This window comes from Bidens hawaiensis, unplaced genomic scaffold (genome assembly GCF_021521415.1).
Source record: "Bidens hawaiensis isolate Kalapana, Puna unplaced genomic scaffold, B.hawaiensis_p1.1 tig00016274_1, whole genome shotgun sequence".
Classification (NCBI taxonomy): Eukaryota; Viridiplantae; Streptophyta; class Magnoliopsida; order Asterales; family Asteraceae; genus Bidens; species Bidens hawaiensis.
The window spans coordinates 351,854-365,748 of NW_027492489.1; the positions used below are offsets into that span (position 1 = coordinate 351,854).

General features: G+C 34.8%; 3 protein-coding genes across 3 annotated transcripts; 1 reads left to right on the forward strand and 2 right to left on the reverse strand.

The window, feature by feature from the left end:
- The first annotated feature begins 239 nt into the window (after nt 1-239).
- On the forward strand, nt 240-726 carry LOC143551199 (small ribosomal subunit protein eS17-like). The gene has a single exon (XM_077041679.1). It carries the CDS (start codon nt 283-285, stop codon nt 709-711), a length of 429 nt encoding a protein of 142 aa, XP_076897794.1. The 5' UTR covers nt 240-282; the 3' UTR covers nt 712-726.
- Nucleotides 727-4,742: 4,016 nt separating this feature from the next.
- Nucleotides 4,743-10,083, reverse strand: LOC143551215 (T-complex protein 1 subunit gamma-like). The gene is made up of 13 exons (XM_077041691.1): nt 9,926-10,083; nt 8,840-8,901; nt 8,619-8,691; nt 8,467-8,534; nt 8,254-8,323; nt 8,084-8,152; nt 7,925-7,996; nt 7,691-7,764; nt 6,463-7,125; nt 5,656-5,781; nt 5,443-5,547; nt 5,234-5,308; nt 4,743-5,148 (listed from the first exon to the last, which is right to left on the reverse strand). The coding sequence occupies exons 1-13, from the start codon at nt 9,948-9,950 to the stop codon at nt 4,960-4,962; spliced, it is 1,671 nt and encodes a 556-aa protein (XP_076897806.1). The 5' UTR covers nt 9,951-10,083; the 3' UTR covers nt 4,743-4,959.
- Nucleotides 10,084-11,584: 1,501 nt separating this feature from the next.
- LOC143551216 (histone H2A-like) lies at nt 11,585-13,269 on the reverse strand. The gene is made up of 2 exons (XM_077041692.1): nt 12,830-13,269; nt 11,585-12,019 (listed from the first exon to the last, which is right to left on the reverse strand). The coding sequence occupies exons 1-2, from the start codon at nt 13,037-13,039 to the stop codon at nt 11,777-11,779; spliced, it is 453 nt and encodes a 150-aa protein (XP_076897807.1). The 5' UTR covers nt 13,040-13,269; the 3' UTR covers nt 11,585-11,776.
- Nucleotides 13,270-13,895: the final 626 nt, after the last annotated feature.

The following is a 13,895-nucleotide window of genomic DNA, read 5'->3' on the forward strand; positions in this document are numbered from 1 at the left end:
CATACCTGAACCTGGGTTTTCTAATACCCGATTTGTGCACCTTAATATGAAATTGCCCCTTTTTAATAAACCAACTAAATGAATTGAACTGGGTCAAAAGTCAAATGTCGCTCACTTTGGGCCCATAGTGAAATGTCGCTCACATAACAATATCATTTTCCAAGTTCCAGCCCAATTACCAGACACTTATAAACAACCCTAAATCACCTCCAACAAACCCTAGCAAGTAATCTATCTTCTTCACCACCGTTGCAAAAGCAAAACCAAAAACACACCGCCGCCATGGGTCGCGTCAGAACCAAAACCGTGAAGAAATCCTCCCGCCAAGTAATCGAACGTTACTACTCCAAAATGACACTGGACTTCCACACCAACAAGAAGATCCTGGAAGAAGTGGCCATCATCCCATCAAAGCGTTTACGTAACAAGATCGCCGGGTTCTCGACCCATCTGATGAAGCGGATCCAGAAAGGTCCGGTGAGAGGCATATCGCTGAAGCTGCAGGAGGAGGAGCGTGAGCGTCGTATGGACTTTGTGCCGGACGAGTCTGCTATTAAGGTGGACAGGATTGAGGTTGATAAGGAGACTATTGAGTTGTTGGCTTCGCTTGGGATGAGTGATTTGCCTGGGATTGCGCTTAAGGAGGATGCGCCGTTGGTGTCTGCTGCTATTCCCGGTGCGTATGGTGGTCGTGGTGGAAGGAGGTACTGAGAGTGAGAGGATAATAATGGTGATGTTTTTTTATTAATGTTTTGTGTTATTTGGATTTTGAATTAGGGTTTTGGTTGAACTTGTTATCAGTATGAATTTGGTGTTTTGAGTTGGATTTATTTAAGTTTAATATTGAAACTTGATGTTTTATGATATGTTTTGTTTATGCTATGATAGGTAAATCTGTGTTATAATTTGTTTTCTTTAAAGGTAATATGGGCTGATGTTATTACGCTTAGGAAATTTATCATTCAAGTGTTAGGGATAATTTGGCTTTGATTTGATGGCATATAGGTAGCACAGGTTTTATGAACTTGATTTTAGCACAGGTTTTATGAACTCTGTCTAGCTGGTTAACAGGCCAGAACATGCCATGTTTGAGGGTTTTAATGTTGTTGCATGCCAGTGTTTGATGGTTTTTTTACCAGGTTTCAGCTGTGGTTTGGGTTTGTTTTAAAAGGGTTCTAGAGAGCATATTTGTTTAGGGTGTCGTCGTTACATTTTAGCTTGGTAAATCTGTCTAGCTGGTTAACAGGCCAGAACATGCCATTTGAAGATGATTCAGTTTAGTTTGTTTGAGTTAGCTCGACTAAAATAGGTTCAGTTCTAACATCGCTCAACAAGTACCGATATTTCGTGTTCAAATAACTAATTTAAGATTGCAATTAAACAAGCAAAACCATTATCTAAAGCATATTTTGTTGAATTTTAATGTGTTTGATAAAAGTGAAAGCAGCTTAGTATGATGAGTAGGTGACTTAACAGCTGAACTAGAGGTGCACAAATCGGGTTCACCTTGAAAACCCGAACCGGTTCGGAACCGGTTTTTTTCACACCGGGTAGAAAATGAAACCGGTTCCAGTCAAGAACCGGTTCGGTTTCGGACCCGAACCGATGCCCAGAAATGCAAACTTTTAGGAACCGGGTAGGGTTGGAACAGAACCGGTTATTACGTAAAAACCGGTTCTACCGGTTTTTTTTGAAATTCAAACAATATAGCCGTTAGAAACCGATTCCAACGGCTATATAGCCGTTTTTGACCGTTGGAACCGGTTTTATTACTATATTTAGCCATTTTCATTCTATAAATACCAATGTATGAGTGTGTACTTGTTAAATCACTTCCAAAACTATAAAACACACTCCAAAACACAATTAAGCTTAAACCGACAACAAATGGCAACTAATGACGACGTTGTTATGGTGATCGAAATAACAAGATGCCCCGATGTTTGGGTTCCGGCGGGCATCAAAAACCGGTTCCAACGGCTATATCACCGTTGGAACCGGTTACAACGGCTCTATTCTCTCTCAAAAACCGGTTCCAACGGCTATATTACCGTTGGAACCGGTTCCAACGGCTATTTTGTGTCTCAAAAACCGGTTCCAACGGCTATATTACCGTTGGAACCGGTTCCAACGGCTAATTTGACCAATGTTTGACTAATAAAAAAAAACCCGCCGGAACCGGTTTTTTCGGGTAGGAACCGAACCGGTTACAATTAAGAACCGGGTAGGAACCGGGTTGGAACCGATGGGGACATACAAATAGGAGAACCGGGTACGATTTTCGGGTACAAAAATACCCAAACCGGGTATTGGGCCAACCGGGTAGGAACTGGAACCGGTTCCGGTTCGGTTCCACCAGTTAGGTTCCGAAACCGGTTTTTTTGTGCACCTCTAAGCTGAACTATCATCTGTGAAAACATGTTTGCTCTTCACATATTACCTAGTTTTAAACTTTCTCAAACCTCCAAAAAAACATTAACAGCATTGAACTATAAATCCTGAATCGAGTCTAGCGTTCTTTGAACATGTCTTTTGAAATAATAATGGCTTTCAGAAAAAGAAAAGAAAAACGCAAAAGAACATGTAATTAAATCTTGAGTTAACAATCTGTAAGCACTTATTTCTCATTTAAGGGTGGGTTAAATAAATATCAGCACCTTCATGATCATCCATTACGAGCATCTGAATGATAATCCACAATTTCTTTGATCGACAAACTTGTTTTTGAAACCCCAACAGCTAAATTTTGTGCCCCCTCTCCTTTGATCCGCAAACCATAGACCAATTACAAATTAGGTTGAAACGCATTGGAATACGGACAATAAGTACAAAAGAGAACCAAATGTGTTATAATGAGTTTCGAGTTTCAATGGAAAATTTTAAGAATGTCCATTTAAGGGAAGAGTTTCTGAGTTATGTCTCCATTTTACAACGTATTTTCAAAATGTTTCATCATCATCGGCTCGGACCGACTAGATTGTTAATGTCAACGAGTTCTTTTTACAAATTTGGACGTGTCGACTATTTTAGGATAAGAAATTTGTCGGGACGAGTAAACTGTCAAAAAGTTTAGTTTTTTGATAATATATTATTATAATTAATCTTATTCATAACTAGTTTTTCTTTTATAACTTTTAAAATAGAAAGATTTTTAAATTTTAGTCATAGTTGCCCTTTTTTTAATCTACGCCCTGACGTAATAATTTTATTCAAAACCAATTATGAGTAAAATTAATTATAATAATATAATATTCAAAAAATGCAAACTTTTTGACAATCTGCTCGTCCCGACAAAATTGTTATTCAAAAAACTTGCCCCTTACATTATGTTTAACAAAATATTTATTGTGACAAATTTTCAACTCCTAAAATATCCGTACCGTCTAAATTAGTGCCACTCACACGTATGGTTGTGAATGACCCAAAAAATTACTCGTGAGATTTGTTTTTATACCCGGTCCGATTGTTTAGGAATAGACATTTGAGGTATTAATCGAGAAGGAGTGACAAAGTTGTAATCTATATCTTGTAAATGGATATTGTGGGAATTTTTCCTATACTCAATTATCAAAAAATATCAACTGAATTGCAACAATTTTGTGTTTCAAGAAAACAGAGAACGTATATGTGTAATAATTTGACAAGCAAAGGTTTTTCAAATATGATTATAGTTAAGAAGAAATAGGGGATATTCTGCGCTACTTTTATTTATTCATCTTAGGGTTTGTGTTTGAGAGTGATTGGTTGATGATGATTTGTGGTAAACGTAACCATAACGGATTCTTTGGGCGAGGAAGAGTTCAATGGTTAACTATGTTCCCTCCGATTTTCAGAATTCGTAAAATTGTCAGACCAGTGGAGTGGTGTCCTGGTTTATTTTGGTATTAACTATGGAGACAAACAATGTTGTGGTAAATATAGGGGGTATAGTTGCAAACTCATGCTATGAAATTATGGGAGAGAGTAATCAAGACCATACTTAGGAGGGAAACCTAGGTTACGGGGAACCAATTTGGTTTCATGTCATAACGGCCAACCACTTAAATGATACACATTGTTAGAAGATTGATGGAAAAGTATAGGGAATAAGGAAAGGAAGCATTCATATGGTGTTTGTGAGACTAGAAGATGGCAAGTTGCTTTATACAGAAATGATGTAAGGATTATCTTTTCAAGACAGAGAATCTTCATTGGGACTTCAATGATGCTATCAAGTACCAAAGAGAAGGATATGCAAATCACCATTGAGGGGCATGTGGCTCTGCAAACAACCAGCTTTAAGTAACCAGGTTTGTTTCTTCAGAGTGAGAGAGAGATAGAATTATAGGTCCAACATTGGCTTTAGGCAGACTGGTGTAGGTGGAGTGCGGCCAGCAGGGTGCGGTGTGACTAAGAGTTTCTGAGTTAAACTAAAGAGGAAATCCATAGTGTGCAATATGACAGGCTATGTTACATGGAAGAGACAGTTGGGCCATCACGACGGCACAAGCAAGCAAAATGAAAATAGTCAAGATAAAGATGTTGAGGTGGATGTGCACACACACAGAGTTAGGCAAGAGAGAGAGAGAGATGGTTTGGGCATAACTATGCCTTTTAAATTTCACATGGTTAGAAGCCAAATTATACTAAAATCACTCGACTTATTGGTATCACACATAACAAGTGGATGACAAACAACCAAAACAATCTAATCTTGTAATACAAAATGAACAGAAAATACTATGATTCAGAAAGACAGCAGCTAACTAAGATACAATGTCAACAAATCAAAATGAACAGCAAATACTAGTATTCAAGTTGGGTCATATGACAACAAAAACAAAAGCAAAAGAAAGCACCCCTGAAAACATACCAAAATTTCAGTTAACCAAATAGTTTAGCCTAGTCCTTACCAATAACAAAACACACAAAAATTCGTGATGGAACCAAACAAATAGAATACTCGACTAACATGTCTCATCACTCGGGAATCATCTGCTCATTGTCAGCATCCCCTTTGGTCTCTATAGTGGGTTTTGATGGTTGGCTACTTCCAGGAGCTTGTCTCTTTTTAATTCCGCTTACAATGTCATCTATTCTTAGAAGCATACAAGCGGCTTCAATGGCAGTCTTGAAGGTTTGTGCCTTCACATTATAAGCATCCCAAATCTACCAAAATATTATAATACATGTAACAGGTCAATTGTGTTAATTGTGATTAAGAAAAAAAAGGTTATTATACCAAGTTTTGTACCTTAAGTTCTTTCATATCAGCAATTTCACCTGTATTCCCATCTATACCTGTCCAGGCATTCTCACCATTTGCATGCTGTAAAGTGTAAACATATAGCATGTAAAATTCATCAACAAATTTCTAAAAAAGTCAAGCACAGTACACACGCATTCATACGCACACAAAAGAAAGCAAAACTAATGTTTTCTAATGAAAAATAGGTGACTTGCCTTCCCCTGAAGAGCAGTCATAGTTCTAATAACATTGACACCACAGTTTTGTGCCAGTGTTCTTGGTATAGCCTCGAATGCCATAGCTGCAGCTTCATAGGGCCACTGTTTCAACAAAATAAAGAAACTAACATCAACAATTGTCACAATTTTAGCCATTGGCAGTAAGAAAGATGTATGTTTTAAAAAAATAATGCAAATTACAAAAAGAACCTTTTCAATGCCTTCAATGGATGAACTCTTCTGCTTCAATGTAGCAGAAACAGTCAACTCAGTTGCACCACCACCAGGGACAAGTTTTGGACGCTTTAAAATATTCCTGGCCACTGACATTGCATCCTAATAATGATAAAATTGTATTAAACTAGATGTACTTCAACTGTAATAAACTGTCACTCATTGCTAAAAATGGCAATTTTGATTCATGTACTTATGAACGGGTTGATTCAATTTATGCATCAAACCTTTTAAACCATGTTATTCATAAAACTAGATCAAACCTGAAATAAAACTTTTTGGTTTTAAAATGCGCAATGCAGTTCAATGAGTTTTGATCCAAAAAGCTGATATGCAATGTGCATGCATTACGTATTCGATGTGCTTGTTAACTTTTTAACACTAAGAAAATAAGAGACTAAAATAACCATATTCAGAGGAAAAAAACTACAACACCACCAAAAAAGTTTTATGTATAGCAAAAATAAGTCTTGTAACTCTTATGTGTACAAGTAATCTATGCATGAAATAAATGTAATATATGCAAAAACTCACTTTAAGTAAGGAATGCATGCATCAGGCCGCATAGCGCACATTTTAACACCATAAGAACGTTTAAAACATCATTTCACATGTATACAAAAGTTCAAGTCGCCTAATTTGCATTTCTAATGAATATAATAAAATCTTCTATAAATTCTCATTCGAATCCTAATGACTATGAAAATAACATAATCTGTGTAATCAATCATATGACACTATATATTCATAAAAACGTAAATTCTTAGAAGAATAAACATTTACCTGCAAGTTCCGCTCAACTTCATTCAAAAGATCCTTGCTGGCACCTCGAAGAAGAACCGTGCATGCTTTCGGGTCTTTACACTCCACAATATAAGCAAAAAACTCATCACCAATTTTCTTAACCTCAAAAAGCCCGGCCCCAGTTCCAACATCCCATTCTTGAAGTTCGTCAGGCCTGTTAACAATAACCGCTCCACACGCCTTAGCAATCCTATTATTATCTGTGTTCCTTAACCTCCTAATCGCACTAACTCCCGCTTTACTGAAATAATGACACGCCAAATCACTAAGCCCTTTTTCTGTAATTACCAAATCGGGCTTGAATTTAAGTATTTGTGCACAAATGTTTTCTATGTACTCTTCTTCCATTTTCAAGAGTACTGCCCAATCTTCTTCTCTGAGCAATTCTGCATTTGTTTGATTCTCACCCTTTTTGTACTCCAAAGGGCAATCTAGTAAAATGATACGTGGGTTTATGATTTTTCTTTTCATTTTTCCGGGGACCACGACATCTTTGTTGAACATAACACCTTTGAGGACTTTCGAGTCTTCTAATTGGCCACCTGGAATTTTTTCAACCTTAATGTATTTTTTGATATCTACCTCTCTTATACCTTGGCCTAGGTCAACACCGACTGTGGTTGTTGCATCGAGGGCTAGATCCTAAAAGATGACAAATATCACGGTAAGTAACAAAAATAGATCATTTGTGAGTACAATGACTAAACTGCCCTTGTGTGCAAGGCACATGACTGAATTTAACCCCAAAATCTAACATTTGTTGGTGGAAAAAACGTAAACCGTCACAAGATATGAACATGCAGGATGATTTCTTTTATTTCCTTAGCTTAAGCCTTATGGACGAAAAGTGAAATATTCGGATTTTTTAATCATAGAAAAAACTATAGTTAAAACAATATTCAGATTTTTAATCATAGAAAAAACTAGAGTTAAAACAATATTCAGATTTTTAATCATAGAAAAACATTTAATACTACAGGATTCCAGAAATGACTGAAGTGTCCCTTGTATTTACTTATTGAAGTAACATGAGATTAGCAAATGTAAATTGGGCAAAAAAAAGTTATTTACAAATAAAAAAGAACATATAGTTTTAGACAGAAAAATTTTTTTAGTTGTCTGACAGGCAAAGATAGTAAGTACATAACTAACAGTTTAACACAAATCTAAAAGAAAGAAAGAAGAAAAAAAGTTATAGGATACTCACTGCAATTAGATCCCCAAATTGACTTGTAAATTTTGTGCCAATACAACTCTTCACCAGTCCCAGCATCATTGAACCTGTAATGCAAAATTTTCAAAGAAAAAAACGAAAAAAAAGGTTAATTCAATCATTAAATTATGTGATTATTAATATGAATGTAGTTCATATAGTAAGTAAATGTGGAAATTTTCAAGAGCCTTGTAGTAAGTAAAAAAAGAAAAAAACAAGAGAGCTTACGATCATTCACATCAATAGACATGGAGATTTTGTCCAACACAGCAAGGGCATCTTCAAGAGCCTTGTTGTAAGCTGCAAATACATAACTCTTCATTTGTATTTTGTAATATGACAATGTCAAGATAATAGTTTAAACATCACGATTCAACAAAAGCATACCTCGACAAATAACTGTTGGATGATATTTCTTGTCGATGAAAGCTTCCGCAACATGAAGCATCTCACCAGCTAAAAATTTTAATTTAACAATACACGGTGTAAATTTATAGAAATGTAAAATGAAGTCGTTACAAGTTGTAGAGTTAAGGAAAAAAACTGATTATGTATACCAAGAACAATGACTGATGTAGTTCCATCACCAACTTCTTCATCCTGTGTGCGGCTTAGTTCAATCATTGACTGCAAATAATTTTACACAAAACATGATTTAGAGAACACAGTAAAACTCAAAAGAACCAAAACATGTGAATGAAAAATGAAATAATAATTAAGGGTCACTTTGATTCAATCATATTATAAATAACTCCAGCAATGTAAAATACCTTTGCAGCTGGGTGAGCAATATCCAACTCCCGCAAGATGGCGTTTCCGTCATTAGTGACCACAATTCCTATAGAAAAATCTCTTTAAAACCCGTGTTGACATGAAATGGATTAAACCAAATTTCAAAATGTTGAAAGATATTAAAATTCACCTCCTGCGGCATCGAGCAACATCTTTAACATGGACCTTGGACCCAATGTGGTGCGAATAATATCAGCCACGGCCTATAAATAAAAAAACAAAGAATGAATTTATGGTTAAACGATGAACTTACATGTTAAAAGATGAAAATGATTCAGCGTGAAAAATAGATTAACAGAAGCAAAATGCCTTAAAAAAATCTAACAAATCAACACAAATGAATTTGTGTACCTTAGAAGCCTGAATATTCGCATGATGCACCTTACTTCCAGATTCACGAGTGAGCGAATCCTCTACAAATTTCAAATAGTAAACACATGAGCTGTCATTTCAAAAGAAGCATTTAATCTGTTTCCACTTGATTTTCAATTATTCAATGAATTATGCATCTGATGATGTTCTTGTGATCTTATGTAAATTTATTTCACCCTTCCTGAATCACCTTTTCATTTCCAACAGCAATAATTTCATATTAAAGTCATGGTAGGTGAGATTAATCACAGAATATGAAGACGGTGATAGATAAAAATCTGAACCTCACAAAGTTCAAAGTTGAAACTCTTCGAATCCAAAAATACAATATATTATAGAGAAAATTTAGTTAACATACACGTCACATGATTCCTTTTTTAAAAAAAATATCGTCCAGGTATATGCCTCAATCGAACTTACAAATTAACAATTACAATAACAAGTAACATAAAACAACAATATATACAGTTTTCCACTAACAAAGTTAAAATTAACACCAAAAGATAAATATTAAACCGTGTATTGCCACGCAGACTTGTAAGATGCTAATGAAAGCACCAAAAAATCCATAAATTATGCATCCGAAAGACGGTAAAACATAACTTAAGAATGCCAAAACATATATATTTCTGGAACAGAAATCAAGTGTAGCTACATACTTCAAATCCGAATTCCATTGAAACACACATAACCACGTGATTCAAATCTCTACAATAACACACACAACAAGTAAACAACTACTCGCACATATAATATACCACAATTAAACTTGTAAACTCTCAAAATAAAGTTAGAAAACGGCACCAAAACAATAATATATCTTCACTACAAGCCACCAAAACCTAATTTAAACCGTTAAGCCAGCTTTCGAGTTCTCAAAATGCTAAACCTAATAATAATAATAAATTAACAAGCTCTATAAGATGTGACACTAGAATTAACACCAGATCAGTGTAAGCTAACAAAAACACTAATATTATCAGGAATAACCGTAGCAAATAACGAGATCAGAATGAATATATGATATTCGAAATACGTATTTGAGTGTCAGAAAGACGGACTTACTGAGAACGAGAACCGGAGCCTGCATATTTGTAGATGTGAGTGTAAGAGCCTTAGGGATCAGTGGTCTGAGCTCAGTCTAGGGTTTCTGCGTTCGTTTGCTTTTGGAAATGGAGAATGTGCGAGAATGAGCGGTAGAAGCACTTGCAGCGGCGTTGTTTTAGGACTCAACGGGCCAAGATAATATACATTCATGGGCTTATATGTTAATGGGCTTTTGTAATCAGTTCATTTCAATTTTAAGGTGTTAAATATTCAGTTTTAATCAGATTAAATCAAAAATTGGACCGAATTAAGAGCTTGTTTGAGATTTGGTTTGAAAAATGTTTATTAGCTTTAAAAAATTCATTTTGAAAAAGTCAGGATTTGGGGGCTTTTGAAAAACTGTTTTTTAACATTTTCAATAGACTAAAATAAAACAGATTTTTTTTATTGTCACACACATTTTAACTTATTGGTTTTTGAAAACACCAATAAGTCAATAAGCATTTATCAAATTCAGTCTCAAACATGCTCAAAGTCAAACAATTTAAAATTGAACATGGTTTCGATTCCAAATGTATAAAGAGGTTAAAATGTATTAGTAGTTTGAGTTTTATTATCTATCTCAATCCAATAATTTTAGCCTAATCTTATTTAGCTGGCTGAACCTTATCTAATAGGCAATAGCATATAATGGTTATTTGATTTTTCGGTTGAAACTAGAACCAAACCGGATTTGATTTTTCGTTTCAAATTCAGTAGACAAACCATGAAATTGAAACCAAACAAATCGAAAATCAAGCAAATAAACATCGGAAGTTAATTAGAAATTTTCAGCTTTGGATTTGTTAAAGGTGGATAAGTTTGTTAAAATGAACTTGGAAACATAACAGTAGAGTTAAGGAACTTTTAATATAAATAATTAAATATGTTATTTCCACTATTCTAAAAAGTCATGTTTCAATTGAAAAATAATTTCAACCAAGTAAAAGTGTTAATAAAAATATATCATAAAAACTAAAGTTGTCGAACCATCCGTTTACACACAATAATATGAGCCAAGTATGCTAAGGAGAACCTACTAAGATGCAGTGCAGACCCCTCGATACGAAGTGCTAACCTGCACGTACATAGCTTGATCTGCCACAATGCCTAATTTTACATATCAACAAGGAATACGATACGACATAAGCTATCCATAACCGTTGCGACAACACATAAAGACGTAAGGACATACTGTAACATTATTATATCACCTTAACCAAACCTTGTCAGCATCATGAGGAAAACCTTGGCTAATTAAGGTATGAATTGTGGGCCATTTATTGAACTCAACAACCTTAATCTTCACAAGTTTAAAGCACTGAATTCCCTTCATTAGTTACTCATTATCATCACATTTATTGTTACCCTCAAGCTTGGTTATGAGATAACACCCCATGCCCTAACGAGGTTGAAGGCATTCTTTTCTCTTGTAGGATTCAATAGAGCATTCATCTTCATGTCATGTATTTCATAGATTCAGACCTCATAAGGAAGATGTATCATTGCCCCCCCCCCCACCCACCACATCATGTGGGCCCAAAAGATGAACTGTATAGTAGCCGCCTATTCTTTGTGGAGTTTAAGGAAACAAGAGATGTTGGGGCTTTTTGGCGTGGCTGATCAGTATTCAATAGATTCAGAAGATTTCATAGATTCAGAAGCTTAACAATTTCCATATAGAAAAAGACATTCTTCTTCTAATTCTTCACACCTAGATCCTAACATAAACGTAACATATTACAACCATTCTAAATCATCTCTAAGAACACCATAACATTCATTTACCCTACACAACCATAGCAATGTAGATTAACACTCAACAACAAACTAAGCTTTCTTCAGGGACTTGGTCGACTTCGATGGCGATTTGGGTTCCTTTGCAGCCTTGTCATGAGCCTTCTTGGGCAAAAGAACCGGGTTAATGTTCGGGAGAACACCACCATGAGCAATGGTCACACCAGCAAGAAGCTTTCCAAGTTCATCATCATTTCTCACAGCCAACAACACGTGTCTCGGGTTGATCCTGTTCTTCTTGTTGTCTCTAGCAGCATTTCCAGCCAATTCCAAAACCTAATCCCCAATTCCAAAATAACACACAAATTAACCCCATATTCATCACCATCTTCAGAAATTCAACACACACAATCATCGAAAATATTCATAACATATTTTCCATTACATATATTACATCCTCCTCAACCTAATAACAAATGACCAGTTACTAAACTCGTTCAATCACGATTTCACTTGTTAACCTAAATTTAGCCCTAAAATCAACATTATCTTCATAAATTATAAGCAAACAGTCAACCAAATGATTAATAACATAATATCCATTACATATCATAACCTACTCAACTTAATTACAAATCACCTATTACAGAATTCATTTAATCACGATTTCAGTTGTTTACCTAAGCCCCAAATTCAACATCAACTTCTTAAATTCGAACCACACAATCGTCCAATTGATTAATAACATAATTCGCATTACATATCAGAACCTACTAAACTTAATTACAAATCACCGATTACTAAATTCATTTAATCATTGTTTCACTTGTTAACCTAAATTTAGCCCCAAATTCAACATCATCTTCATAAATTCAAACCACACAATCATCCAATTCATTCAAAATCAGAACAGTTGTTAGATATTAGAACCTGTTTAGCCTAATTACAATAAATCAATCACTAAATTCAATTAATCACAATTCCAATTGTTAACCTAATTTCATTTCAGATCCGTAACATCAATGAAACTAAAATTAAACAATCAATTACTACATTTCCTAAACAACACAATTAATTAAACAATTAAACACAGCGTCAAAAACCTAATTCCTAAAATTAAATAAAACGAAATAAAATGAAAATTACCTCAGCAGCAAGGTATTCAAGCACAGCAGCGAGATAAACCGGAGCACCAGTACCAACACGCTTAGCATACCGGCCAACTTTCAAATACCGGCCAATCCTACCAACAGGAAACTGAAGACCGGCCTTGACGGACCGTGTGACCGGCTTCTTCTTCGGGCCGCCTGCTTTCCTTCCGGCAGCACCTTTCTTCAACTTTCCTCCGGCTTCCATTGTGGATGAAATGATTTGGTTTTCCGGTGAGTATTTGTTTAGATGAGAGAGGATGGATAATAAGAGAGCGTGATGATAGGAAAAGAATGAGGACTCATTTATACGGTTTTCTTTGTTTTGCTGATCCTTGTGGTTTTTTGGTGTGGTTGTGTTTAGGCCGTTGGATTGGGGTTAATCAAGGGTGTTAGTTGGTGATTCGAGTGAGTGGGTGTGAGCCAATTGGGTTGTGACATGTGGATAGGTTGGTTTTGTTGTGGAGTAGTTGCGTTTTGGTCCTTGTGGTTTGGGTTAATTACGAATTTATCCGGAAAGATGATCTCTCGTATTTTAACAAATGAAGATGTATGTAAAAAAAAGACCTTGTATTAATAATTTTATTTGACATATTAATTTCTCGTATTTTAACAAATTTTGTAAACAATAAATAAAATATAATAAATAATACTAATTATGTGTATAAAATATAATTTTTTTATAAAACACTTGAACTTATATCTATATTAGTTTTTATCCCCCCCGTATTACAGGGTTGTTTTATATTATTCGTTTCTAATATTTATATATTTTTTAGGATTTTAATTTTATTTCATTGTAACAAAGTTACTTAATATACTTAGGATTTGTGATGAAAGAGTTTCACAAATAAATGAGATGTTATAACTCGGTTTAAAAGTTATATGGGTTTGGTGAGACCCATGACCCACACCTATTTATACTATAAAATTATTTCTTAATTATAAATAATATCTTTAACTTAAAAAAATAGATATTAATTTTTAGTATATCCCTATTTTATATAATTTTCATATTAAATATTTGGTGAGATTAATTTTTAACGTAATGAGATGTTATAACC